The sequence below is a fragment of the Rhinatrema bivittatum genome, chromosome 5, assembly GCF_901001135.1.
Source record: "Rhinatrema bivittatum chromosome 5, aRhiBiv1.1, whole genome shotgun sequence".
NCBI classification, from domain to species: domain Eukaryota; kingdom Metazoa; phylum Chordata; class Amphibia; order Gymnophiona; family Rhinatrematidae; genus Rhinatrema; species Rhinatrema bivittatum.
Genome location: NC_042619.1, coordinates 213,857,927 through 213,884,267, shown reverse-complemented (window position 1 = coordinate 213,884,267; position 26,341 = coordinate 213,857,927). Strand labels below are relative to the sequence as shown.

The following is a 26,341-nucleotide window of genomic DNA, read 5'->3' as shown; positions in this document are numbered from 1 at the left end:
ATTAGATAATATATTTAAATATTTGAGCACTTTATTGTGTCAATACGCGTTGGGGCAATCCCGCATATATTGGTCTTTTAATCACAGTTTTTTTTTATTTTAGCAGAATTTAAAGGATTCAAACCGAATATAAATGCTTTGACTGTATAGAGTGACAGAAAGCGTGGGTATTCAACCTCCCAATTTCTACCCAGCTGACATGGAGTAAGCGGTCCCTTTTCCTTTTTAATTCTTACTTTACAATTAAAAATAAAAATGTTTTGATTTTCCTTTCATTCTTAATTTCTTTTGTAATTTAGTCACCACTTTATTTTACTGTTTTAATTTAGTTAGTTTTTAATCTAGTTAATTTCACTTTAACTAATTTATTTTATCTAATTATCTATTTTTCTATTGATATGCTCCGCACTAACACCAAGTTTTATTTTTAACAATTTCGTCACTCACACACCACTGTATTTAAACAATATGGCTCCATATAGACACTTATGATCTTTGTATCTGCTTATAAATCCCTTTGCCTTTTAGTTCGATTTTTTATCCTTTGTTCCTGTTATACGCCATTATGTCTTCACATGCATATAGGTTTTTGTATGTTTGACTTTTTCTTATATATGTGTGCTTTAATTTGGATTTAATTTTAATAGCTCATGAGGCAGCTCTTCAGAAAACAGCGAAACATGGCCAGAGTTGGGCTCGAATCTTGTCAGAATAAAGTTTTCCATACACTGACCTTGTTTCTTCTGTTCGCTACACAGCCATCTTGGATCGGCTTCCGGTTTTTGGGGTCCATGATATAGCTAATACATGGAGAAATCAACTCCTAGGGGTGAAGGGCGGGTTTTGTGAGGACTAACATCCTGCTGTCTTAGAAGAACACCTGTTACAGGTAAGCAACTCTGCTTTCTCCTAGGACAAGCAGGATGGTAGTTCTCACACATGGGTAAATACCAAGCTAAAGGCTGGCCGAGCAGGACAAAGCGGTAAATCACACAGTCCTGGACACTACCTCAGTCCTTTGCCTGTGAGGCAGCCGACCCACCAGGCGGGAGAACATAAGAACATAAGAAATTGCCATGCTGGGTCAGACCAAGGGTCCATCAAGCCCAGCATTCTGTTTCCAACAGAGGCCAAAACCAGGCCACAAGAACCTGGCAATTACCCAAACACTAAGAAGATCCCATGCTACTGATGCAATTAAAAGCAGTGGCTATTCCCTAAGTAAACTTGACTTATAGCCATTAATGGACTTCTCCAAGAACTTATCCAAACCTTTTTTGAACCCAGCTACACTAACTGCATTAACCACATCCTGTGGCAACAAATTCCAGAGCTTTATTGTGCGTTGAGTGAAAAAGAATTTTCTCCGATTAGTCTTAAATGTGCTACTTACTAACTTCATGGAATGCACCCTATTCCTTCTATTATTTGAAAAAGTGTAAATAACCAATTCACATCTACTCATTCAAGACCTCTCATGATCTTAAAGACCTCTATTATATCCCCCTCAGCCGTGTATTCTCCAAGCTGAACAGCAGTAACCTCTTCAGCCTTTCCTCATAGGGAAGCTGTTCCATCCCCTTTATCATTTTGGTTGCCCTTCTCTGTACCTTCTCCATCACAACTATATCTTTTTTGAGATGCGGCAACCAGAATTGTACACAGTATTCAAGGTGCGGTCTCACCATGGAGCGATACAGAGGCATTATGACATTTTCCCTTTTATTAACCATTCCCTTCCTAATAATTCCTAACATTCTGACTTGGGTTCTACAAAGAAAGCCAAGAAAAAGACTGGGAGGGCAATAAGCTTCTTTTGAGTTAGTGCACAATGTATTGAACTTCTGAATTATTGCAGTGTCAATATCTATAACTCTCACTTCAAGAAATGAACAGACTATGTAAACTTGTATAATGTTTGTAGAAATTAAACCCATAGTTTTAAGTTATGTGCACACTTTTTAAGTGCTGCAAAAAAGACACAAAAAATATTTAAAGCTGTAGATGTTGCACACAAATAAGCACGTTAGGCTTTGGATGGAGGTTGGTGGCTGATGATTAAAATTAATTAAAATCATTACCGGAGATTAATGTTGAATATATGAAACCTGCCACCTCATCCATACATGTATTTATTGAATGAATTTTTTAAACCTTTTCTCACTGGTTGTTTAGCTTAGTTTGCAATTACACATTTCAAAAAAACAATTTTAAAGTATATATATATGGAGCCTGGACTCTGAAGGTCTTGGAGATTACATTTCAAGAATAAAACAGACAAATCCCCATGCGTAGCAGGGATGCCTGAAGCAGGGGAGTGATGAGAGAGCAAAGAGAAGCAACTGCACATCACAGAAGACAGTACAAGCAGGGTTTCTGACAAAAACAGTGGATCTAGATCCTCCTGGATGCAGGAAGGACCCAGAGATGTAAACAAGAGAGACTCTAGGACGAAAACAGCAGTTTCCTTTGGTGTGAAAAAAACAACCGAAAAGCAAACTGGGGTCCGAGAGCCCTCCAGAAGAGACTGTCAACCACTGACAGCCAGAGGTCTTGAGAAGAGTGCCTAGGTTTGGCTGGTAGAAGAAACCCATGCCACGCTTTAAAGAACAAGCAGCAAACCACGGCAGGGCCTGGGACAGACACTGCATGCCAAAGCATCAGGCCTAGCTGACCACGCTAGGGTTTCAGGGGATGAGAGACAATCCCTGAAACCGACTTGTAGCCCAAACTCCCGAGCAGGGAGATGAAATAGGCCTGAAGCTCACTCGAGAACCTGTCAGAACAGGTTCATCTATCCTATCACAGGATTGTGAGGGGAGCAAGAAGGCCCTTTGGGCAACCTAGAGAATGAGAAAAAACTATGGCAGTATGGGCCAGAGAATGGAAAAAAATAAGTGGAAAAACGTGATGTATCCTTCCCTACAGGTATACAGAGATATACCACAGGCACCTTAGCTTAGCTTCACCTTCCCTCCCCTCCAAAATCCAATCAGAAGTTGGAAGGAGTGAACACAACAAGGCAGACCAGAAGACTGCTGGGGCAAGCACAAGTCACCCATTTGTCTATCAACCCCTAGCGAACAACTCACTGCTGAAACCAGCAGAGAGTATCCCACTGAGATGGAGCACTCAGTCTTCTTGAGACAGCTGAAACTAAGAGCAATTACCCCAGGGAGACCTTTCCCTCCTGAGGGAGCACGTGGCCCAGCAATGGACAATGTTGTATGACCCAGGACTGTTCTGTCTGCAGATAGGGTGATCCTGAAAAAGGGGAACAGCTTGCTTGCTACTGTGAGCAAAGGGCAGTGCCTCTGATGCGGGGTACTCGGCCCCCAACTCCCTCAAGCCATAGACATATCAATGGGGTGAAAGGCACAATCGCCCAGCTGATGTACTGAAACTCTCCTCATAAAGGAGAGTTCCGCAGGCAAGAATGACTGATGATAGCTATACTTGAGGAGGACGCTCACTAATTCCAGCAGATTCCAAAGTGACTCCCGGATAGGGAAAAACCTGGAGGGTCACCGGGGAGCAACGCTGGACAGGTTCCCTCATGGATAGACCTGCTGTGTCTTAGTGCCCAAAGGAGAGTGGTATTAGACTATTCTCGGGACTGGTGCCAGTCAAAACAGTGTCATCCCTTGTCTGGGAATGGAAAACGAGGGACACCCGAAGAGGTGCACAGTTGGGCGTTGAGAGGGGAACCCGAAAGGATTGCCCAGGAATCCAGTCGAGTCTCCCCTTCCAGATCAGGGCCTAGCAACCCCCCAAAGGAGAGTTGAGGAACAATGACTGATCGCTCAGGCGCCGACGCAACCAACAAACCACAGGCAGCCAGCCTCGGTTAGGGGAGGTTGCCACTGCAATCTCCAGAGGGGCCCAGCTGAAGACGGTCTAACGACCGCCGATGCTGCTCCCCTGGCCCTGTCCTCCAAGGAGAGGACGCTAGAGCCATTCCCGCGATGTTCACTCACCTTATAATCTGACCATGAGTGCAGTCCTAGGCCAGCCCTGCAGCTGCGGAATCCATTGTGACCTCCCGGAGGGAACAATCCACCCACCCACCCACACTCACCCCAACACCTACGTAAAAGAGGGCAATTGAAAGCCCTCCGCTGCGAAAGTGCACTGGGTGGACTCATGCTGTGGTAACCCATCCACAGATGGTGGCACATCCATGGTCCTGAGCATTGAGCTCGTGTAAGAAATCCCACACCCCAGCGAGGACAGAGAACTACGTGCCTGAGTCAGTGGCTACACGCCGCCCCACGACCAAGGACAGAGTATGTAATGACACCTCCCCCGTCAGTGCTCCTCAGCACTATGTGGTATGGACTGATGCAGAGGCTGAGACCATGCCAAAAGATGGCAGAACTTTAGGGTGACTGAGGACTGCAGTGCCAGGGAGAATGCCGCCTGGCAGTGACCGAGGCCCTTGGAACAGATGCCTAATCTGTCCCAACCACGCAAGTTGCGAATCACCACCACTAAAACTCCAGCGGAGGACGGTGTGATGGTGTCCCCAGCTCCACTGGTACACCATGTAAGGCATGGTAGAGGGTGGCGGTCTATGGCCCCTTCAGTACTGGAGAATGCTCTGGGAAGCGGGCCATCAAAACTGCAGTGGAACTGGCTCACCTGCAAGACCCAGAGGGAACGACTGCAGCGAAATCCCTGGTGAGCACAGGTGCTTGTGGAAGACTGCATGACATGTCCTGTGATCTATAAGCAGTTTTCCGGTAAGCAGGTGCCTACAGACTTCAATCGCCCGGGGCCCCAACGCCCAAAGCTATGGACCAAAGAAGCCATGGGCATCTGCAGAGAGAGGCCCTGCAGCTCTCTGACAGTGCAGACAGCAATTTCCCTAGGCTCACTGATTCATCTGGTGGTGTTGATGCTGCGAGCTCGATGGCCTCAAGCATTACGGCTGACGAGAGCCTCGCTAGCGCTCATTAATATTCATGGTGTGTGCATCTTGGCAAGCACCTAACACTGGGATTGTTGGCTGAAGAGGCAGTTCCACACTTACCAGTGCTCTGTAGTGGATCCATCCTGGAGTCCTGAGGGCACCGGGCTACTGAGTGTAGATGCATCAGTGCATCAGGATGCCTCGCGTAGATGGCAACCCCTGTGCTCAGTCCATAAGAGGCCATGAACCCTTGCCTCCCCGGAGGCTGAAGGGCCATGTGAGGACTTTAGAGAGTCCCTGCGGTCAACAGCCACAGTGGCGAGTAGAGTGCTCAATGGAAAATCCAGTGCCTGGTCGGGGGGCTAGACGTAGTTGAGGCAGTAATAGGAGGCATCGATGGTCTGAAGGCCTCTCCAGTGGCCCCACAGTTTGATGGCCTTGAGTGTCAATGGTACTGGGGCAGCACCACATCATGATGGCACTGAGGTTGTGCTGACACTGAGGTCGCACATCATGACGAACTAGTGGGGTCCACAGCATCGAGGGCTTGCCACCGCTTTGACCTCGCTAGTCCCTAGGGTGGCCTTGCACACACCTTGATAGATCAAGGACATTGATGGCACTGAGACCCCCATGGGCATCGAGAGCACAGCAGCATCGATGGTACTGTGGTCACCACAGCACTGAGTGCAGCGAGGATGCAGAGGCAACGAGAGCTGCAAGGGCACTGAGACATGGTGTGCACACAGGGCATAGACTGTGGCTTGCCGAGGAGTCAAGAGCCCCCAAAGCCACCAAGGCATCGAGTGCATCTCGAGCACTGAAACTCGATGGCTCGATGCATATCGAGGGCACCATGGCATCAAGGCCACCGTGGCACCTGCACCAAGGGCACTGTGCCGCGGAATCGAGTGCACTGAACGCACCATGCCATCAAGGACACCTTGATGGCATGGTGCGTTTAGCTGCCCGAAAAGAGCTGCAGCCTAGTAGCAGAGCTAAGCGGCAGTGTTTGGAATCTATGTGGCATTGTGCGGCCCCTGAGGAAGCTGGTGCAAGAAACACGAGCCGTGTCGGGCCAGTGCCAACACTTATATCCTTACTGCATACACCGCTACAAAACGCTACGATAAGTGAAACGCTATAATAATTGTTTTCACTGCCTTACTTTTCCAGTAAACCGACACAAGTTGTCATTACTTTAATATTTGAACAAAGAGACCGATGATTTGAATTTCGATGACGGTGCATTCCGAAAAGTTATCACCGCATAATCTTTGAAAGTGACGTTCCGGGCACTCACGCGGTGACCCCGCCACATTGTATGAGGTCTCACTGTTCATTAAAATCCAGGCTACAGCAAGTATTGCCGTTGTATGTTGATGGTATTTAGAAATTTGACAGTATAAGATTCCATCACTTGTCTTGGACAGATTTCGTTTTTCTAGTATCAAGGACACCTTGACATCGCGTGAGAGCACCATGTCATTGAGTGCGCCGCATCACGGCACAGAGGCTTCTATACCCAAACTGGTGTAACGAGAGTCCAAGGCTACCGTGGCATAGTGGGTGGTCATGCACTTTGACACAAGGGTAACCCTGGACCTTGACAGTGTCAAAGGGACCATGGTACCCAAAGATGGGCCCTGTCCCCAATGCGGTCTCGTAATTGATGAGTCGGATGAATGGTGCACTGGTCACAGCTGTGCACGGGCAACCATTCATAGGCATGGCACCGAAGTGCGGCAGCAAGCTGCTAGCCAAGGCTCCGCTTACCCTCTTTCCCAGGAAGATTGCATTGCCAAGGCTGGCAAGCAGAAGGGGAAGCAATGCTATCCAGGGCTCCCTCCCATGGAGACTAGTTCCTCGAGATGTGGGGAGGATGAGCTCTCCTCCCCACAGGAACAGCATGGTCCTTGATCCTTCCACCATCTGAATCCACTGATGAACTGCCATGGAACTCTGGCCCGGGTAGAACTCAGGCAAATTCCCAGGCTTAGCGGCCTACATGGATCACCAACAGACTGCAAAGTCTAGTCCTGTCAGCATTGTAGAAAAAAAGAAAGCAGACAGGTGGAAAAAGAATAAACTACAAGAAATAAAAGCTGCAGCTTTAGAAAAAAATTCACTTACAAAACTGTAAGAAGGGAGCAAAGCTGAATACCATGAAAAATGTTTTCTAATTAAAAAAAAAAAAAGTACGAGCTCCACAACCATGAGATGACAGCTCCGCAGAAAAGAAGAGACTGAGGGCCTCTGCCTAGGGGGCAGGGTGATGACTACAGCTGCACATGCTCACTAGGGCATGCTGAAAACTCTAATCTTTGTGATCAAAGTTCCGTGCCGGGATCCATCTAATGATGTCACCCATATGTGAGGACTACCATCCTGCCTGTCCTAGGAGAATCAGCAAATTCAGTGGCAGGCGCAAGAGAACTTATTTCTTAATAAATGCCAACTCATAGTATATAGACCAGTGGTTCCCAACCCTGTCCTGAGGGATTCCCCAGCCAGTTAGGTTTTCAGGTCAACCACAATGAATATGCATGAGAGAAAATGTGCATGCACTGCCTCCATAACATGCATTGGTTTCCAAGAGGGAGAAGAGTTACTTCTGAAGCACATTGTGAATGCAGTGTCTTCCTCATGGCTTGATGAATCTTCTTGTCCAGCTCCTCTTCAAAGACTGCTGATGCCAACACCAAGTGGGAGGCAGGAGGGATGGCTACATCTTCCTGTTCAGAGGTGTATTGATGACAGACACCTAGACTTCTAAAGACTGTTGAAGTTCCCAGGACTCCATTGAAATAAAGTGTCCTCTCCACAGGACCACACTGGGGGATTCATGGAACAGCCAGAATATCCCCGCCCCGGCATCATGCACTGATGAAGACCAATGCCAATGCTTCTTCACCTTCACTTGATGCTCAACATAGAATATCCTTGATGCCTGAACTGAAAAGGCTGAACCCTTTTCGTTCAGATGGAAGGAGGACAATGGCAATCTGTCCCTATGGACTCTACAACAGGGTACCATCAAGCTAGGGAGAGATAACATAGTACAAAATTTCATGTTTGTGAGACTTTTCTCACTCCAAATGACATCAAATCTTCACCAAGGTGTGCTGTTCATACATCTCACTCTATATGAGAAACTGGCCCCTAAACCACCACTAACACCTCACCTCAAGCTATGAAATGTCCCTCCTATAGAGATATAAATAGTTGCACACTGTAAGGGTCTCCCCAGAGGCTCTCGCTCTCTCTCTCCTTCCAAAATGCAATTCTAAAAATTTATCGCGAATTGCATTACGGCCATATCACACAGCTTAAAGCCAGGGAAAAAGATGTAGTTATTTCCGGCATTAAAACTGCAATAGCGCCCCTCATTTTCATAAATCCCACCCAAACTCCTCCCAGATCCCACCCCTTCCAAAAATTTGCATTTGTGCCGTGCACTAATATTATAGCATGCATTAACTCATGCATTAACATCACATGGGTTATCGCCATAACGCATTTTGATGAATGACCCTGTAAGTCTGGTATATTTCAACCTCCATCATCTGTTCCAAGAAAGTGTTCCACATAAATGCCACCTTTCTGTGGAAATATTTTCTGATGTTGTTCCTTAGTCTGACACCTTGGAGCCTCATATTATGACCCTTTTTAAAGTAACAAATCAATTTTACTTGTATATGCATAACAAAGACTCTTTCCTTTAAGAGTGATTCTAGACACAGTGGGGTCGATTTTAAAAGCCCTGCGCGTGTAAATCCTGCCGGATTTACGCGCGCAAAGCCCCAGGACGCGCGTAAGTCCTGGGGCTTCGTAAAAGGGGCGGGAGGGGGCGTGTCCGGAGGCGTGATGGCAGGCCGGGGGCTTGTCCGGGGGTGGTCCAGGGCAGGTCCGGGGGCATGGCAACGGTTCGGGGCGGGCCGGGAGGGCGGTCCCGAGTCCCCCGGCACTGCGGCCTATACCGGGGGATGCCGAGGCGGCGCGCGCAAGTTATGCCTGCTTCAAGCGGGCGTCACTTGCACAACAAAGGTGGGGGGGGGGATGAGGCGGAGGGAACGGAGGCAGCCTGCGCGGCTTGGCACGCGCAGGCTGCCGATTTTGCGCAGCCTTGCGCGCGCTGACCCCAGATTTTATAAGATACGCGCGGCTACGCATATCTTATAAAATCCGGCGTACTTTTGTTTGCGCCGGTTGCGCGAACAAAAGTACGCCCTAGCGTACTTTTTAAAGATCTACCTCAGTAATTGTATTTCTTAAAAAAAAAAAAGTCAGTACAGTGAGGTCAATATTGAGTTGCCATGAAGACCAGAGTTAGCGGAGTAATTTTGGCTGGCTGACCAGCCCTGAATATCAGCACTGTCCAGCCAAAGAAACTCCAATGCCACCTCTTTTTAGTCAGCTAAATTTTGTCTGACAACTATTTGCCTGGGCAATCTCATTCAGTGAACTGGAGATAAGCTTGAAATGTCAGTGCTTGTCCAGCTAACTTCAAAAGTTAGACAGACAAAAGCTTTGGATACTAATCTCAATATGTCCTAAAACCAGAGAGAGGATGAAGTGTCATCTTACCTTTACATCTCTGTGAATTATATTGTTGTCATGACAGTAGCGCAGTGCTTCCAGTATCTGTCGCATATAATGACTGCAGAAAACAAAACAGTATTATATAAGAAACTTTCAAAAAGGACAGATCAATTAGTGTAGCACTCAAATTCCAGAATGTTTAACAGGATGGGCTCGATCTTGTTATATTCCTCTAGCCATATTTATTATACACTTAATATTCCACGAATACATCTGTGTTCAGCATGGATTACAATCAAACACACTTTAATTTATATATTTTCAATAAAAGAAAGTTGCTTACCAGTAACCAGCATTTTCCATGAACTAGGTAAACTAAAAATAAAGAAAGCAATAACAAAATTCTTGGTTATGCTTGGACTAATCTCATACATCTGGTCTCAAGACTTGGCTGAAAGAGTCAGATAAAGTTTTGGTTAATCAGACAGATCAGCAGCATTATAATGTTATATCAATCCTGAGAAGAGCACATAGAGGTGGGTGGCTTAATGATCATTACAAAAAAAATTGAAGTTTAAGTTGATAAATGTTTCAATTGCTCCTCCCTTTAAAGTGAGCTTATTTGACTTTAAATTCTTTTAAGTTATGCCTAGCATTCTGCCCTCCAGGATTATTGGAACATAATAGTTCGCCATTGATAAAATTGTGAATAATCTTCCTTTAGAGACCCCAATGATGATACTAGGAGATTTTAATCTCCATGTGGATATAACTCCAAATTCTGTAGCATGTGAAACATTGTTTCTAAAAATGTCAGCCACTGCATGGGAGCAAATGATTGAAGAGCCAACGCATAGGGGTTGGCATAGATTAGACTTGTTTTTCATTAACAAAAACAAAATTTTGTTAGAACAAGTTAAACTAAAAACAATCCCTTGGCCGGATCATAGATTGATCCATGCATCTGTACATATAAAGAATAATCAAGACAGCTCTAGATCCGATAATACGTTGTTTACGTATAGAAAGAAAATATCAAATGAGGATCTCACAGAGAAAATGTCAGATGCGCTTAGTATGATGTCATATGAGAATATAGAGAGCATCTCAGTAATGGATTGAGATGACAAATATGTTTGCCAATGAGATTAATCCAAACATAACCAAGACATTTTTAAAAATAGGAAAAACAAGCCCTGGTATACTTCTGAAATTAAAGAATCAAAGAAACTATTAAGGAAAAAAGAAAGAATATGGTGGAAATCACTATCCCCAAAGACATTAGGAATTTATAGAGCCCGTTTAACTAAATATAGAACACTAACAATATAAAAAAGATTATGCAAAGAAAATTCATGATATAATTTAACACCCCAAGGTCTTATTTTCTATAGTTAACAATTTGACTAAAGATGTTTCAGGTGCACATAATGAGAACAGAAGTTTCAGTAGATAGATGTAATGTTCTGCAAAGTTCTTTAACCAAAAGATTCAAAATTTAATAAAAAGTTTCCCTCAAACATCAGATCAATTTATAACTTTGCAGGTGGCAGAAAAACCACCATGATCAGTTTTTGAACATACATCAGAACTAGAAGTTCAACAAATTTTAAAGAGCTTAAATCCAGCCAACCATCCATTAGATGTGTTATCCATAAATTCATTAAAGTCAATATCTGAATTGGTGATACCATGTATCTGAATGTACTTGAATGTAATCCACTTTGAAGTGCTGAAAAAAGTGCAAAAAGTAGAATATAAATCTAAATAAATAAATATCACCAAGTTGGTGAACCTATCATTATCAGAAGGTGAAATTCCCAACTCATTGAAATGCACATCAATTAGACCAATTTTGAAAGAAAACAATATTGACAGTGAGGCACTAAACAATTATAGGCCAATATCAACTCTACCAGCTCTTGCCAAAATAATGGGGAAAGTAATTCACTCACAATTAACAGATCATCTTGATACAAACATTATTTCCATTCCAATTTGGCTTCAGAAAAAGTTACAGTACTGAAACTATTATTGGCTTTGATTGATTCAGTACTTTGGGGATTTGATGCTGGACAATCATATATCCTGGTATTAGACCTATCAGCAGCTTTTGATACTCTTGATTATAACATCATGATCCAAAGACTGATAGAAATTGGCTTAACCAGAAAAACTCAATTGTTTTAAGTCTTTTCTATCAAATCGAACAGGTGAAAATAGGATGCGTCTCTTCTAGTTCAATAAATATGAATACAGGAGTACCCTCAAGGATCATCACTATCAGCAACTCTTTCTAATATATCAACAGTGAATATATACATATTCCCATTATGCAGTTTGCTGACAGATATGGGAATAAGTTACTACATATAGGCTGATGATCAGTTTATAGTCCTGATAGAAACATCAACTGAACACTCCCTGAAGGTTTTAGAAGTATCTCTGCAATACAGCAATTACTAGAACTCATGAAGTTAGCACAATTTCAGTCTTTTGTATGAGAATTATTAAATAGAAAAAGATTCCCACAAAAATCCCTACATATTTCTTGATAGACTACTAAAATAGAACTGACTAGACACGTAACCTTAGAATAATAATAGATAGCCATTTAACAATGAAGAAGCATATTTCAAACAAAATAAAAATTATAATAAGCTAAAATTACTGAGACAACTGAAGCCTATCGAAATATGATTTCAGGACTGTCTTACAAGCCTTGATATTCACTGAATTTGACTCTGGTACTCCATTGTTACTTGGCTTGCCAACGAATACAACCAGGGCTCTGCAATCATTACATTGATTACTGATTAAATTCAGGGTATTTTATAAAATATTATGTATAATCCATAATATGATCAACAACAACAAAAAAAAAACCAAACCTCTGATTGGTTAAGTGTAACATTGCATTTTATATACCACACAAAACCTAAGATCGGCCAATAAGAGATTACAAATATCATTACAACCCGCACATTTAAACAAGGTGAGGGAAAGAGTGATCTCAGTTGCTGAGCCGAATCTATGGAACTCAATGGCAGTCGAATTGTGTCCAGAAGGATATAAGGCCATTTAAGAAAGATTTAAAAACATGGTTATTTGGTCTTCTATACGTTGGCACAGTATGAATGGCTAGGAGAAGAGGGTGAAAAAAAAAGCACAGGGACTTAAAGCTGGAAGATAATTGTTTCATATATATTGAAATTTATTGCAATTTTGATACTTACACATTTTGTAATTACTACTATTGTAATTCCTGTTTTAATTGATGTCCTGTTTTTTTGCTGTGAACTGCCATGATTGTCTATAGCAGTGGTTCTCAACCTTTTTCCCATGACACACCTGTCAGACCACGCTCACATGTGTGACACTTCTCATTACAATTCACGGTGGAAATAAAAAAATAAAGGCCCAGTATTATTTTTATTGTTAAGAATGACACAAGGGAAAGATACATATACTGTCTGAACAGAAATTGCATAAATAGTAAACATCCCACACCAAAACAGCACCAATTTCCAGTACTCAAACAGTAAACACTTTATTTAAGAAAAGGCAACACTGAAAATATTACACCAGGCCTTAAGACATCAATACACCTCCTATTAGGAAAATGAAGCAAGCCAGGCTACTATAGAGTCCTACACAGAAACTAAACACCAGCAGAAAACCTCATCTGAATCACATGTGCTGACCCTCACCTAGCAAAGAATAAAGAGACCAAAACGCATAACTAGAAGCATGTAGATAAAAACTGAATTGGAAACTGCAACAAGCCAGGGTCTCTGTATGCAGTGTAACAAAGGAAAAAGAGAAACATCACTAGTCCTTATAAAACAAATCAAGAAATATAAAATCATTAGCAGTAAAACCATACTAACAAAAAGAACAGATTATTTCGAAACAGCTGATGAATGGATTATCCAATAATTAAAAACATCAAAAATTTCTACATACCAATAAAATATTTCAAAATAGACACAAAGGCCCAATAATGAACAATAAGGATACAAAAAATGTTTTGCTCTGCATACCTGGGAATGTTTGATATCCAGGTGCCCTGAGATTGTTTTGAATTAGCAGGAGGGATGGATGGTTTGCTTGCAACTTGCTCCTCTCTCTCTCTCTCACACTGGCTCTAAACAGCTCACATATACACATGCTTTTTCTATCTCACTTATATAGGCTCTTAATTACACAATTACACACATGCTGTCTGTCTTTTCATGCTTACACATACAGGCTTTCAATCGCACACATATAAGCTTGTCTTTCTCTCTCACACACACACTCATTCACATGCACTCTCTCTTTCTCTCATTTACACAGGCTCTCAATCACATACTCCCTCACCTAAACTAGCTCTCAATCACACACAGACGCACATGGTCTCTCTTACTCACACACATGCTCTTAATCATACATACACATGATCTCTCTCACGCACAAAGGATCTCAATCACACATGCATACTCTTTCACACAAACAGGTTTTCAATCACAAACTTACACATACAGGTTCTCAGTCATACACTTCCATTCATGCTCTCTCACACATTCAGGTTCTCAGTCATACACTTCCATTCATGCTCTCTCACACATACAAGCCTCAATCATTCACATACATGCTGTCTCACTCATACACATACAGCACCTCAAACATATGCTTGCTCATTCACTCACTCTCCCCCCTCCACCCCAAACTAGCAACAGCAGCAGCCTCTTCCACTTCAACCCTAAAAGCAGCAGCAACCTCCTTCACTTTCAGCCGAGGGGGTTGACACTGTTCTTCGTTTTTCTCCGAGCCATGCTGCTCATTCCTCAGGCTGCGGCTCTCTTTTCTTCGGGCCAACACTGTCTGCACTAACATGGTCTCTTCTTCTCGCGTATGCACCCGCTGCTCACCACTTCCTCTTCTGGGCCGCGGGGAGAGGGGCGGGAAGAAGAGAACATTCCAGTGCCGCTGACTCCAGCTCTCCTGCCATGTTCCGCCCGGGCTTTCAGCGTTTTAAGCCTGGGTGGAGGACCTATCTTGCTCGGGTAGGGGGAGGAGCTGGGTCAGCAGGGGACCAGGAAGTGTGGCGACACATCTGCATGTGCTTGGCGACACATCTGTTGAGAACCACTGGTCTGCAGAATGACTGTACAGAAATATAAATAAATATGAAGGTATTAAGGGAATTTATCTGGCAGCTCTGCTGATTGCTCTTTTCAATGATTGAAGTCAGGAGTAGTTCTGGAGGACTGGAGCCAGGCAGATGTGGTCCCTCATCAAAAAAAAAAATAAATAAAAGCAAGGAGGAAGATGGAAACTACATGTGTGTACTAATCATATGTTTTGGTTTTAATTATGTGTATCTTTTGCCCGCTGAGATTTGTGGATTAGTGGGCTATAAAATTATATAAATAAATAAATACAGGCCAGTCAGTCTGATCTTGGTGATGAGTACATTAAAGAATCATTACTAAAACAAAAGATAGTGCAGTTTCTGGAATCCAATGGCTTACAAAATCCGAGACGGCAAGGTTTTACCAGAGGTAGGTATTGTCAGATCAATTTCTTTTATTGTGTGACCAGAAAGTTGGATCAGGGAGAGTGTCAGATGTAGTCTACTTGGATTTCAATAGAGCCTCTGACACTCTTCTATACAGTGAACTTATAAACAAACTGAGTGCCCTTGTTATGGGAGCTAAAGTGATTAACTGGGTTAGAAACTAGCTGACGGTGAGGCAACAAAGCGTAGTGGTAAATGATGTTTACTTTGAGGAGAGAAGTGTTTTACTAATGATATCCTGCAGGGATCGGTCCTTGGACTGATTATCAACATTTTGTACAAGATTTTGTAGAGGGTCTATAGGGAAAAGTTTGCCTTTTTTGTGGAGGATACCAAAATCTGCAACAAAGTAGATAATCAGAAAGGTGTGGAAAACAAGAGGAGGAATCTATCAAAGCATGAGGAATAATCTAGAGCAGGGCGTAAGCAATTCCAGTCCTGGAGTGCCACAGATAGGTCTGGTTTTCAGAATATCAACAGTGAATATAAATATAGAAACATGATGGCAGAAAAAGACTGTATGGTCTAACTAGTCTGCTCATTTCACAACTAATTTAGTTCTACAATTCCCATCACTCCCTTAGAGATCCTGTGTATTTATCCCATGTTTTCATAAATTCAGATACTGTTTTTCTGTCTCCACCACTCCACTGGGAGTCTGTTCCATGCATTCACTACCTTCTCTGTAAAAAAAAAAGTATTTCCTAAGATTACTCCAGAGTCTACCCCCTTTCACCCTCATCCCATGACCCCTTGTACTAAAGCCTCATTTCTGTTGAAAAGAGCTTGCTTCCTGTGCATGGAAATGTTGGAGGTATTTAAATGTCTCATATTGCCTCTCCTCAAGGGTATAGATATTCAGATCTTTAAATCTGTCCTCAAATCTGCTCCAACTGATTTATATCCTTTTGAAGGTATGGTCTCCAGACTTGTACTCAGTATGTCAAAATGAGGTCTCGCCAAAATTGCTTACAATGAGGCAATACATCTTATGCATATTCATTGTGGATGTCTTGAAAACCAGACCCATTTGTGCACTCCTGGAGTTGCTTACCCCTGGGTCTAGAATCTGGCAACTAAGATTTAATGCTAAAAAATGCAGTATCAAGGAAGTGGTATAGTATAGGGGTGAAATTCTTCTAAACACAAAAACAGGATTAGGGGTTCTTAATGTCATCCTGTGGGACATCACTCAGTTCCACACCTTGACAGCTGCTCAAAATAGAAAGTGTGACCTCATTCCTCCCTGCTTCTTCAAGTAGAACATGGCCATTTGGCTGTATATTTCTGAGATCAGGTGGTCAAAAAATATCCTCACACATACATACAGTCAAAAGGAATTTGAAAGGACCACCAGTACCGTGAATAGTGATCTAGTTGTTATGAAGAAAAGCTTTCACTTGAGTTAGATACAATCCATGCATAAAGACTGGAATCCTGGCTCTGAGTTCTGGGGACAATCAAAAACTTGCCTCCAGTTTTGGCTGGATAGTGGTATGGGTTTTAAGCTTCTTCTATTACATTGATAAGGCCTTGACCATTCTTGCCTGAAGTGAGTATACTGAGGATAATGCTTTTGCTGAGGGAAAAACTGACTCCTCATAGAATACTCAAGTACCTTTTAGAAGTGGAGGGGAGATGGAAGGTGGCAGCAACAGTATTTGAAGTGTTTGAATAATAGTCTTATTAGATTCAAAGCTTTTTAAACTTTCGCTCTAAAGAAAATCAATCCACTGCCTGGTGGATCAGTGAGCCTCTCATACACATCTTCACTAAGGCTTGAAAGCTTGCAGCCATGAATCTGCGGGTTTTAATAGTTATGGTTCTTAATACTGTTTCAAAAGCATTATACATCAAGTAGACAAAGTGCTTTCCATATTTATTTATTTATTTTAAGTTTTTCTATACTGACATTCACGAAGAATATCGCATCATGCCGGTTTACAATTAACAAGAGGTGATGAAACACAAAATAATAATAAATGGTAATAATAAACTTTAACAGGTGTTTGATAAAAGGTTGCAGTTACAATAAAACAAGGGTATTACACAACTTGGAAACAAGAAAAGGGGCTAGGAGTTTAACATAGAGAACAAATTTGCCAATTAATGGTGAGAACTAAGTTATGGCATTTGCAACGTCAATGAATTACCCTTTTGAGGTAGAGTTATTATTTACCATGTTAAGAAAAGGTCTAAGCGCTAGTTAATGGTAAATGAAGGTTCAGTTGGGGTCTGGAAAGGCTTTCATAAATAACCACGTTTTGAGTCTTTTCCTAAATGTGGGAAGGCAGGGTTCCTGTCGCAAATCTGGTGGGATGGAGTTCCATAGTGTCAGTCCTGCAGTGAAGAAAGCCCTATCTCTGGCGGTTATGTGCCGAGTGGTTTTGGAGTGTGGTACTTGTAGGGATTTCTCTGAGGGACTCTCTGATGGGTCTGGAGGATGTATATTTTCTGAATGGAATTTGAAGGTTAAGCGGAGAGTATTGATGGATGGTTTTGTAAATAGTAGTTATGGATTTATATAAAATTCTGTAATGAATTGGCAGCCAATGAAGGTCTTTGAGAATTGGAGATATGTGGTCTCTTCTCCGAGAGTTTGTTAATATTCTCGCTGCCGTGTTTTGTACCATCTGAAGGGGTTTGGTGTGAGATGACGGGAGACCTAATAGAATAGAGTTGCAATAATCTAATTTAGCGAAGATCATTGATTGCAATACTGTTCTGAAGTCGTGAAAGTGGAAAAGTGGTTTTATTCTTTTTAAGACTTGGAGTTTGTGGAAGCAGTCCTTGGTAGTTTGATTTATAAATGATTTTAGGTTTAGCCTGTTATCAATGATAGCTCCTAGGTCTCTTGTGAAATTTGTAAGTTGTGTGGAGGATTTGGGTTGATGTTACTGTTTTCAGTGGAAATTAGAAGGAGTTCGCTTTTTGAAGAATTTAGTATTAGGTTTAGACTGGAGAGGAGTCCGTTGATTTTTAGAAGACAAGATTCCCAGAATTCTAGAGTTTTTATGTAGGATTCTTTGAGGGGGATGACGATCTGGACATCATCCGTGTATAAAAAGTGTTTAAGGTTTAATTTGGTTAACAGTTGGCAGAGGGGGAGCAGGTAAATGTTAAAGAGCGTAGGTGAGAGGGAGGAGCCCTGCGGAACTCCCAAAGATGAAGGATAATGCTGAGATTCTTTGTTGTGTATTTTGACTTTGTAGCCTCTGTTCCCCAGGAATGATTTGAACCAAGACAAAGCTGTACCTGTTATTCCAATGTTCACTAATTGAATTAGTAAGGTGGAGTGGTTAACCGTATCAAAGGCAGCTGAGAGGTCCAGGAGGATCAGTAGGTAAGCTTGACCTTTATCGAGGCCCATGATAAGGTAGTCTGTTAGGGATATGAGTAGTGATTCAGTACTTAAAGATTTTCGGAAACCATATTGGGTCGGGAACAGAATTTTGTGTTCTTCGAGGTAGTCTGAAAGTCTGGCGCTAACTAATTTTTCTGTTACCTTGGCTAAGAACGGGAGATTGGATATTGGATGGAAGTTGGTAGGATCTTTAGGATTTAAGTTGGGTTTTTTTAAGAGCGGTTTGATGGAGGCAGTTTTTAGGTCATCTGGGTAGATTCCTTGGGCTAATGAACAGCTGATAATGTCTGTCAGAGCTTTGGAGATGGTATCTGGTATTAGCAGGAGTAGTTTGGATGGGATGTGGTCTAATAGATGTGACGATGGTTTTATTTTCTTTAAAACAAATAGTATCTCTGAAGTTGTGATGGGTTCAAAGGATTGCAGAGTAATGTTTTTGTTCGGATGGAGGTATGTTTTGAATGGCGCTAAAGTATTGGACTTCAGCTGTATTAGAAGGTTGGAGATTTTGTTGCTGAAGAAAAGGGCCAAGTCCTCAGCTTTTTCTTGCACTTGGTTGAAAGGAATGTCAGGTGTAATGGTTTGCGTTAAATTTGATACATAAGTAAAAAGGGCTTTTGAGTCAAAAATAAGATGATGGATCTTGTGTGTGTAGAAGTCCCTTTTTGTTTTACTGAACCAGTAAAGCAAGAAGTCCTCTTCTTGCTTTACTGAACCAATGAGGTCCTTATGATTCTCTGGAGGAAGAAACACAGCTAACTTCAATACCTGTTGCAGAATGGTATATGTATTCAATCATATAGATCTAATAAGATGCTACGCAGGAGCTGAAAATAGCGTTCTGAAAGAATGTATTCCTGAAAGGTCTAAGGCTTTAGATTCACAGCCAAGGGACAACAATTAATTCCTAGACTTCTAAGCTTTTTCCATGATGAACCCAACAACCACTGATGTGATATCAGGACTCTTGATTCCAAAAGCCTCATAGACAATACCTGGCATCGGCCTTCTTTTAAACAAGAAATATGATGAGTGGGGTCACCCATTCTCTTCTGCAATTCCTAAAGTAAATGGTGAACAGGCAATGCCACAAACTCCCTGAAGGCACTGAGATACATAAGGAAGCCAGAAAGAGGTGCCCTGGGCTCATCTACTTCCAAATGAAAAGAAGTGGCCTTAGAAATTTCCTGCACAAAGGCTGGAAAAGATAGATCTTCTAAAGGAGATCTGCTCCTAATCTGTGAGGAGAGAGATCTGAAGAGAGGTCTATAGATTGCTCCTGTTCAGAGTCAGAAGAGCCATATCAATACCAATTCCAATATAACAAGTGGCTCAAAATACAGAGGCTATCTCAGGTACTACAACCCTAAAGTCTTACCCTCAGAGGGTGCACAGAAACTGCTGTGGCTTTGGGGCTGAGAACAGTCAAGAGTTGATCAGCTATAGCTCAACATGAACAGCATCAAAGCCAAGCCATGGCACTGGGGCTTTGATGTTGGCACTGAATTGCTCAGTGCCTTGGACTAGATTCATCAATCAAAAAAATCCACAAATGAGGGTAATTGGTGGTTTGTTTATGATTAAAATTATAACGAGGATCACCTGGATGGGTCCGCAGCAAATTTATGAAACAACCACCCCTCTCCTAATTAAATTTTTCTTTTTGTGATACACTGTTTATGAAACAGTTGTTTGTAAAAAGATAATCTTGATTGTAAGCAAAAATTCATGAACGAACATTACCTCGTTTGTTTGGGGGGGGGGGGGGGTTTGTTTTTTTTTTAAAGTTGAATGAGATATACACAAAACAAGAAAAAAAAAGGACAACAACATTTGATGTTGGACTAGATTCAAGCAAATTCATTTTTGTTGTTAAATATTTAATACTGTATGTCATCCTTGTTATGCACATTTAAGATTATGAATGTTTTATTGTGTATATCACTTAGACCTTTTTTTTTTGTGATAGGCAATTCATAAATTTTAATAGATGTAAATGCAGTACCTGTTTTATCAGCACCAAAGATGAAACCTATGTGCTTAATGCCAATACATCCACACATATCATCAAGAGAGGGCCTCAAGGATCCTACTGTTCATCTCTTGCTCAAATGTTGCAGATTCCGAACTTGGAAGCGACATAGTAGGGGAGAAGACAGCCTCCTGAGTAGCCTAGGGAGAAGAACTGATTGCCATAGTATGGACCCTTGGAGATCAGTGAAGTTTGGTCACTGAAGCAGAGCTGAGTTCACCTTGGGACCTCAATAATAGAAGAGGGCAAGGCAGCTGTTGCTATCTAACTGCTTTCAGTTTTAAACACTGAAAGAGAATGATGTTTATGCCCCAGTGCATCAGCATGATACTTTATGTCATGTCTCAAGGTAGAATTCAGCATCAAGGAATTCTCCTCATGCATTGAGTGGGTAGAGCAGAAAGATTCCCTGCTCCTGGACCTCTTATGTTTTGGCTCCAAAGATGCTCAGTGCCCATAGAACACTAGCAAATATGACTCCTGGGTCCTTTGATACCAATAAGAGTGCATCAGGCTTTGCAGTTGAGCTTGTCAAAACGTTTCAAACTTCAAACCTGAGTGCCCTAAGCGACATCTTTGAGAAGATAATGCACACAGGACCATAATTTTGAAGGTCCAGATATCTTATGCAGTACCTATGATGGTCAATAATTGACTTCTTCTAACTGCATGTTGACTACCACAAAGCTACTGGCTTTCTTTTCTGACATTTATTTATTCTTTTTTTATACCGATGTTCATAACAAGTCATATCAATCGGTTTACATAAAACATAGGTGAAGTACATTGAACACGGGGTGAAAACTTGGCCGGTAACAGAGAATGGAGAGATTACTTACCTGATAATCTCATTTTCCTTAGTGTAGGCAGATGGACTCAGGACAAATGGGTATAGTGTGCTCGTGCTAGCAGTTGGAGACGGATCTGATGTCAGCATGTAGTACATATACCCCTGCAGGAAGTGCAGAAGCTCAGTAATCTTCCTTGCAAAGCGTTATGGATATATGTGTGACTGACCGATTGATTAACTAAACATGATTAACCTGACCGATTGACAGTAGCTGGAGACCGCCAGTGTTCTCAACCGGAAGGCGTTGACACCCGGCAGGGTGGATGCCCTATGTAAGAAAACATGGCTTACCTTGAATCGGTGAATCCCCATGTATACCGGCAGCCGGGCGGGATGCTGAGTCCATCTGCCTACACTAAGGAAAACGAGATTATCAGGTAAGTAATCTCTCCATTTCCTAGCATGTAGCAGATGGACTCAGGACAAATGGGATGTACAAAAGCTACTCCCAGACTGGGTGGGAGGCTGCCCGAGGTCCGTTTAGGATTGCCCTTGCAAATGCTGTGTCCTCCCTGGCCTGGACGTCCAGACGGTAGAATCTGGAGAAGGTATGGATGGAGGACCACGTTGCCGCTCTACATATCTCTGCAGGCGACAGCATCCTAGTTTCTGCCCAGGAGGCCGCTTGTGCTCTGGTAGAGTGAGCCTTGACCCGTAGAGGTGGTGGTTTTCCCGCTTCTACGTAGGCCGCCTTGATAACTTCTTTGATCCAGCGAGAAATAGTCACCCGTGAGGCCGCTTCACCTTGCCTCTTCCCACTGTGAAGGACGAACAGGTGGTCCCGTCTTTCGTACTGCTTCCGACATTTCCAGGTATCTGGACAGCAGCCTGCCGATGTCGAGATGACTCTGTATTCGACCTGCTTCTGATTTCTTCAACCCTTCCATGGTTGGCAAGGATATGGTTTGGTTGAGGTGGAAGTGTGAGACTACTTTGGGTAAGAAGGAGGGAACCGTGCGAAGATGGATAGCCCCTAGGGTGATTCTGAGAAACGGATCGCGGCAGGACAGCGCTTGTAGCTCTGAGATGCGGCGTGCTGAGCATACGGCCAGCAAGAACACCATCTTCAAGGTTAACAAACGGAGGGACAGGCCTCGGAGGAGTCTGAAGGTGGGTCCCGCTAGGAATTCCAAAACTAGGTTGAGGTTCCACAGGGGCACTGGCCACTTCAGTGGCGGGCGAATGTGTTTGACCCCTTTCAGGAAACGTGAAACGTCTGGGTGTGTGGCAATGCTATTGCCGTCAATCCTAGGGCCATAGCAGGATAGTGCTGCCACCTGAACCTTGATTGAATTGAGGGACAGTTCCTTCTGAAGCCCATCTTGCAATAAATCCAAAATGATGGGGATTTTAGCGGCATGTGGATTGGTGCTGCGAGTCTCGCACCAGGCTTCAAATACTCTCCAGATAAGTTAGTGATGTGGAGAACTTGCGTGCTCGGAGGAGTGTATCTATTACCGACCCCGAATATCCCCTTTTCTTCAGTCGAGCCCTCTCAATGGCCAGACCGTAAGAGAGAATTGAGCTGGATCCTCGGGGAGGATGGGACCTTGTCGCAGCAGGTCCCTGTGAGGGGACAGGGGTAGAGGATCCCCTGCCAGTAGTCTTCTCATGTCTGCGTACCAGGGTCTTCTTGGCCAGTCCGGGGCCACCAGAAGAACTAGGCCTCTCTGCCGCTGAATCTTTTGTATAATGGCGCCCAGCAGGGGCCATGGGGGAAAGGCATATAGCAGGATCCCCTGAGGCCATGGCTGTACCAGGGCGTCGATCCCTTGGGATAGAGGATCTCGCCTGCGACTGAAGTATCTGGGTACTTGAGCGTTGGACCTGTCCGCTAGTAGGTCCATGCCCGGAGTCCCACACTGATCCACAATCATCTGGAAGGCCGTGGATGACAGCTGCCATTCCTCCGGGTTTAGGCTTTCTCTGCTGAGGAAGTCTGCCGTGGTGTTGTACTTCCCAGAGATGTGGACGGCGGAGATGTCCTGCAGATTTGCTTCCGCCCAAGCCATCAGGGGGGCTACTTCTAGGGATACCTGTCGGGTCCTGGTTCCGCCCTGTCGGTTGATGTATGCCACCGTGGTGGCATTGTCCGACATCACTCTGACTGCTCTGTTTCGAAGTCTGTGGGCAAATTGCAGGCATGCTAACCTGACTGCCCGTGCCTCTAGTCGGTTGATGTTCCACCCCGACTCCTCCCTGTTCCACCGCCCTTGGGCGGTTAGCTCTTCGCAGTGTGCTCCCCAGCAGCTCAGGCTGGCATCTGTAGTGAGCAGGGTCCAGGTTGGGGAGGACATTTTTGACCCCCGGCTCGTGTGGCAGGGCTGCAGCCACCACCGTAACTGATTCCTTACTCTGGCCGGTAGAGGTAGTTGCACGGTGTAGTTCTGTAATCGTGGGCTCCACCGAGATAGGAGGGCGCGTTGTAACGGTCTCATATGAGCCCGTGCCCATGGTACCACTTCCAGAGTGGAGGCCATTAGGCCGAGGACCTGTAGGTAATCCCAAACTGTGGGCCGGGTGGTGCTCAGCAGATTCTGCAAACGATTCCGGAGTTTTAATTTCCTCTTGGAGGTCAGGCTGACCTTGTCTTCCTGGGTGTCGAATCAGACTCCTAGGTATTCCAGCAACTGCGAAGGCTGTAGGGAACTCTTGTTTGTGTTGACTACCCATCCTAGGCTTTCCAGAAGAGATATAACTCTGTTGGTTGCCCGGTGGCTCTCCTCCGGTGACTTTGCCCTGATCAGCCAATCGTCTAGGTAGGGATGGATGAGAATTCCTTCCTTCCTGAGTGACGCCGCCACCACTACTATTACCTTGGTAAAGGTCCGCGGTGCGGTGGCTAACCCGAAGGGTAAAGCCCGGAACTGAAAGTGCTGTTTCAGGACTTTGAAGCGTAAGTAGCGCTGGTGATCCCGATGGATTGGGATATGCAAGTAAGCCTCTGACAGATCCAGGGATATGAGATACTCCCCTGGCTGTATTGCACTTCGGACTGCCCGCAGAGTTTCCATGCGAAATCCTCGGACCCTTAAGTGCCGGTTGACTGACTTGAGGTCCAGGATGGGTCTGAAGGTGCCCCCCCCTTCTTGGGTACGATGAAATAAATGGAGTAATGCCCAGAATTTATCTCCCATGCAGGCACTGGGATTATGGCTTTTAGGGACAGGAGCCTCCACAAGGTAGCTTCCAGTGCTGCCCTCTTGAGGGGTGGACAAGGAGATTCCACAAACTTGTCCGGAGGGAGACAAAGGAAGTCCAGGTAATACCCTTCTCGGATGATGGCGAGGACCCACTGGTCCGAAGTAATCTAGACCCATCTGCGGTAGAATAGGGTTAGCCTGCCCCCTATGGCTTCTTCCCCCAGATGGATTGGCTGATTCTCATTGTGGGGTGCGGTCGGGACCCGAACCCGTTCCCCTCTTGTTGTGCCTGGTCCGAAAGGACTGGTTCCTGGTCTGAGAACGAGGTGCTTGGTAGCTAGTCCTGTAAGGGTTAAAGCGTTGAGAGCTTCTACCTCTGGATGGCCTAGGAAAAGGGCGCTGGTTCCTCCTTGACTTGTCTTCCGGTAGACGGGGTAATGGAGAGGAGCCCCATTTGTTAGCCAGTTTCTCGAGGTCGCTGCCGAACAGGAGGGATCCCTTAAAGGGCATTCTTGTAAGGCACATCTTGGAGGAGGAGTCGGCCGACCAATTTCATAGCCAGAGCTGTCTCCTGGCTGCCACTGAGGATGACGCTCCCTTGGCTGCCGTACGGACTAGGTCGGAGGCAGCGTCAGTGAGGAACGAGAGAGCTGATTGCATTTCTTCTCCCGGGGTGTTGTTCCTGGCTTGTGACAAACAGGAACGCATCACCTCGGTGCAGCAGGTCGCGATTCATAGGGACATGGCTGCCACCTCAAAGGCTTGTTTCAGAATGGCGTCCAGGCGCCGGTCATGCGCATCCTTGAGGGCCGCCCCTCCCTCCACTGGAATGGTGGTGCGCTTCACAATTGCGCAAACTATGGCGTCTACCTTGGGGCACGCCAGCAGCTTCTTGGTTGCTGGGTCCAGGGGGTACATGCTAGACAAGGCCCGACCCCCTTTGAATGAGGCCTCCGGCGCATTCCACTCCAGATCGATTAGCTGCTGTGCTGCTTGTAGGAGGGGAAAATGGTGAGCCATGACGAAGGCCCTCTAGCAGGGGGGTTCATTCTAGGTTCCCCTGGGGTGCCTTGGCCCGGGATAGCCAGCTCCGACAGGCATTGAGAGACCAGGTCTGGGAGATCCTCCTTAAGAAAGAAGCGTCTCATAATTCGATACTGCTCTATCCCCGAGGGAAGTTCTCCCTCCTCGGGGAGCTCGCCTTCTTCCTCAGAGCAATCTGAATCCCCATAAGTGGGGCTTCCGGGTGGCCGTGCATAGGTCTTGAGGGTCCAGGGGCAGGGTCATCCGGTACATATGGGTCCGTTCGGGGATCAGACTGCATCTTCACAAAGGCGTGAATCCCCTTGAATAATTCCACCCAGGAGAGCGAAGCAGGTTCTAGCCTTAGGGGCACCAGGTCTCTAGGGTTCCCCGGCTGTTCACCTCGGCCTGCTAGGTCCGGGGTGTTCCCTGAGGAACTGGCAATTAATCTGGGCTGGGACCGGCCCTGGCCTGGAACTCCCAGGGCCTCCTCACATTGGGCACATAGGGAGTCTGCTTCCTTGCTCTGCGTGGCTCTGAGGTGGCATGCTGAGCAGAGGCCTAGAGCTCTTATGCCTGATTCGGGAGGTGCCGGCTCTGTGGACGCATGGGCTCTCATACGCTCCATCGCATCTGTTATCTCTATGCGCCGGTGCGCTCCCAGCCGAGAGTATGCGCGAAGATGTGCGCCCATCAATGTGAGCCCATCAACGTACGCCCAATTACTTTCGGGCGCCTAACATACGCGCCCGTTGCCTGTGCGCTTAGTCTGGTCTGAACACTAGATAGAGGCAGCGAACCAGGGCAGATGGCGACAGCGAGCAGGCAGGCAAAATGGTGACCTCCTTGGCGGGCTTCCATGTAGGCAGACTCCGCTAATCCTCGCTCTTCGGAGACCAGTAAAGTAAAGAT

General features: G+C 44.6%; 1 protein-coding gene across 7 annotated transcripts in view; it reads right to left on the bottom strand.

Annotated features, from left to right (window-relative positions):
• CASK (calcium/calmodulin dependent serine protein kinase) overlaps positions 1-26,341 on the bottom strand; it is a 1,033,919-nt gene that overhangs the window by 512,756 nt on the left and 494,822 nt on the right. For all 7 annotated transcript variants that reach the window (XM_029603127.1, XM_029603128.1, XM_029603131.1 and 4 more), the window contains exon 5: positions 9,500-9,572. In XM_029603127.1, coding sequence (XP_029458987.1) covers positions 9,500-9,572 — 73 coding nt within the window. The remainder of the gene's footprint in view (positions 1-9,499; positions 9,573-26,341) is intronic.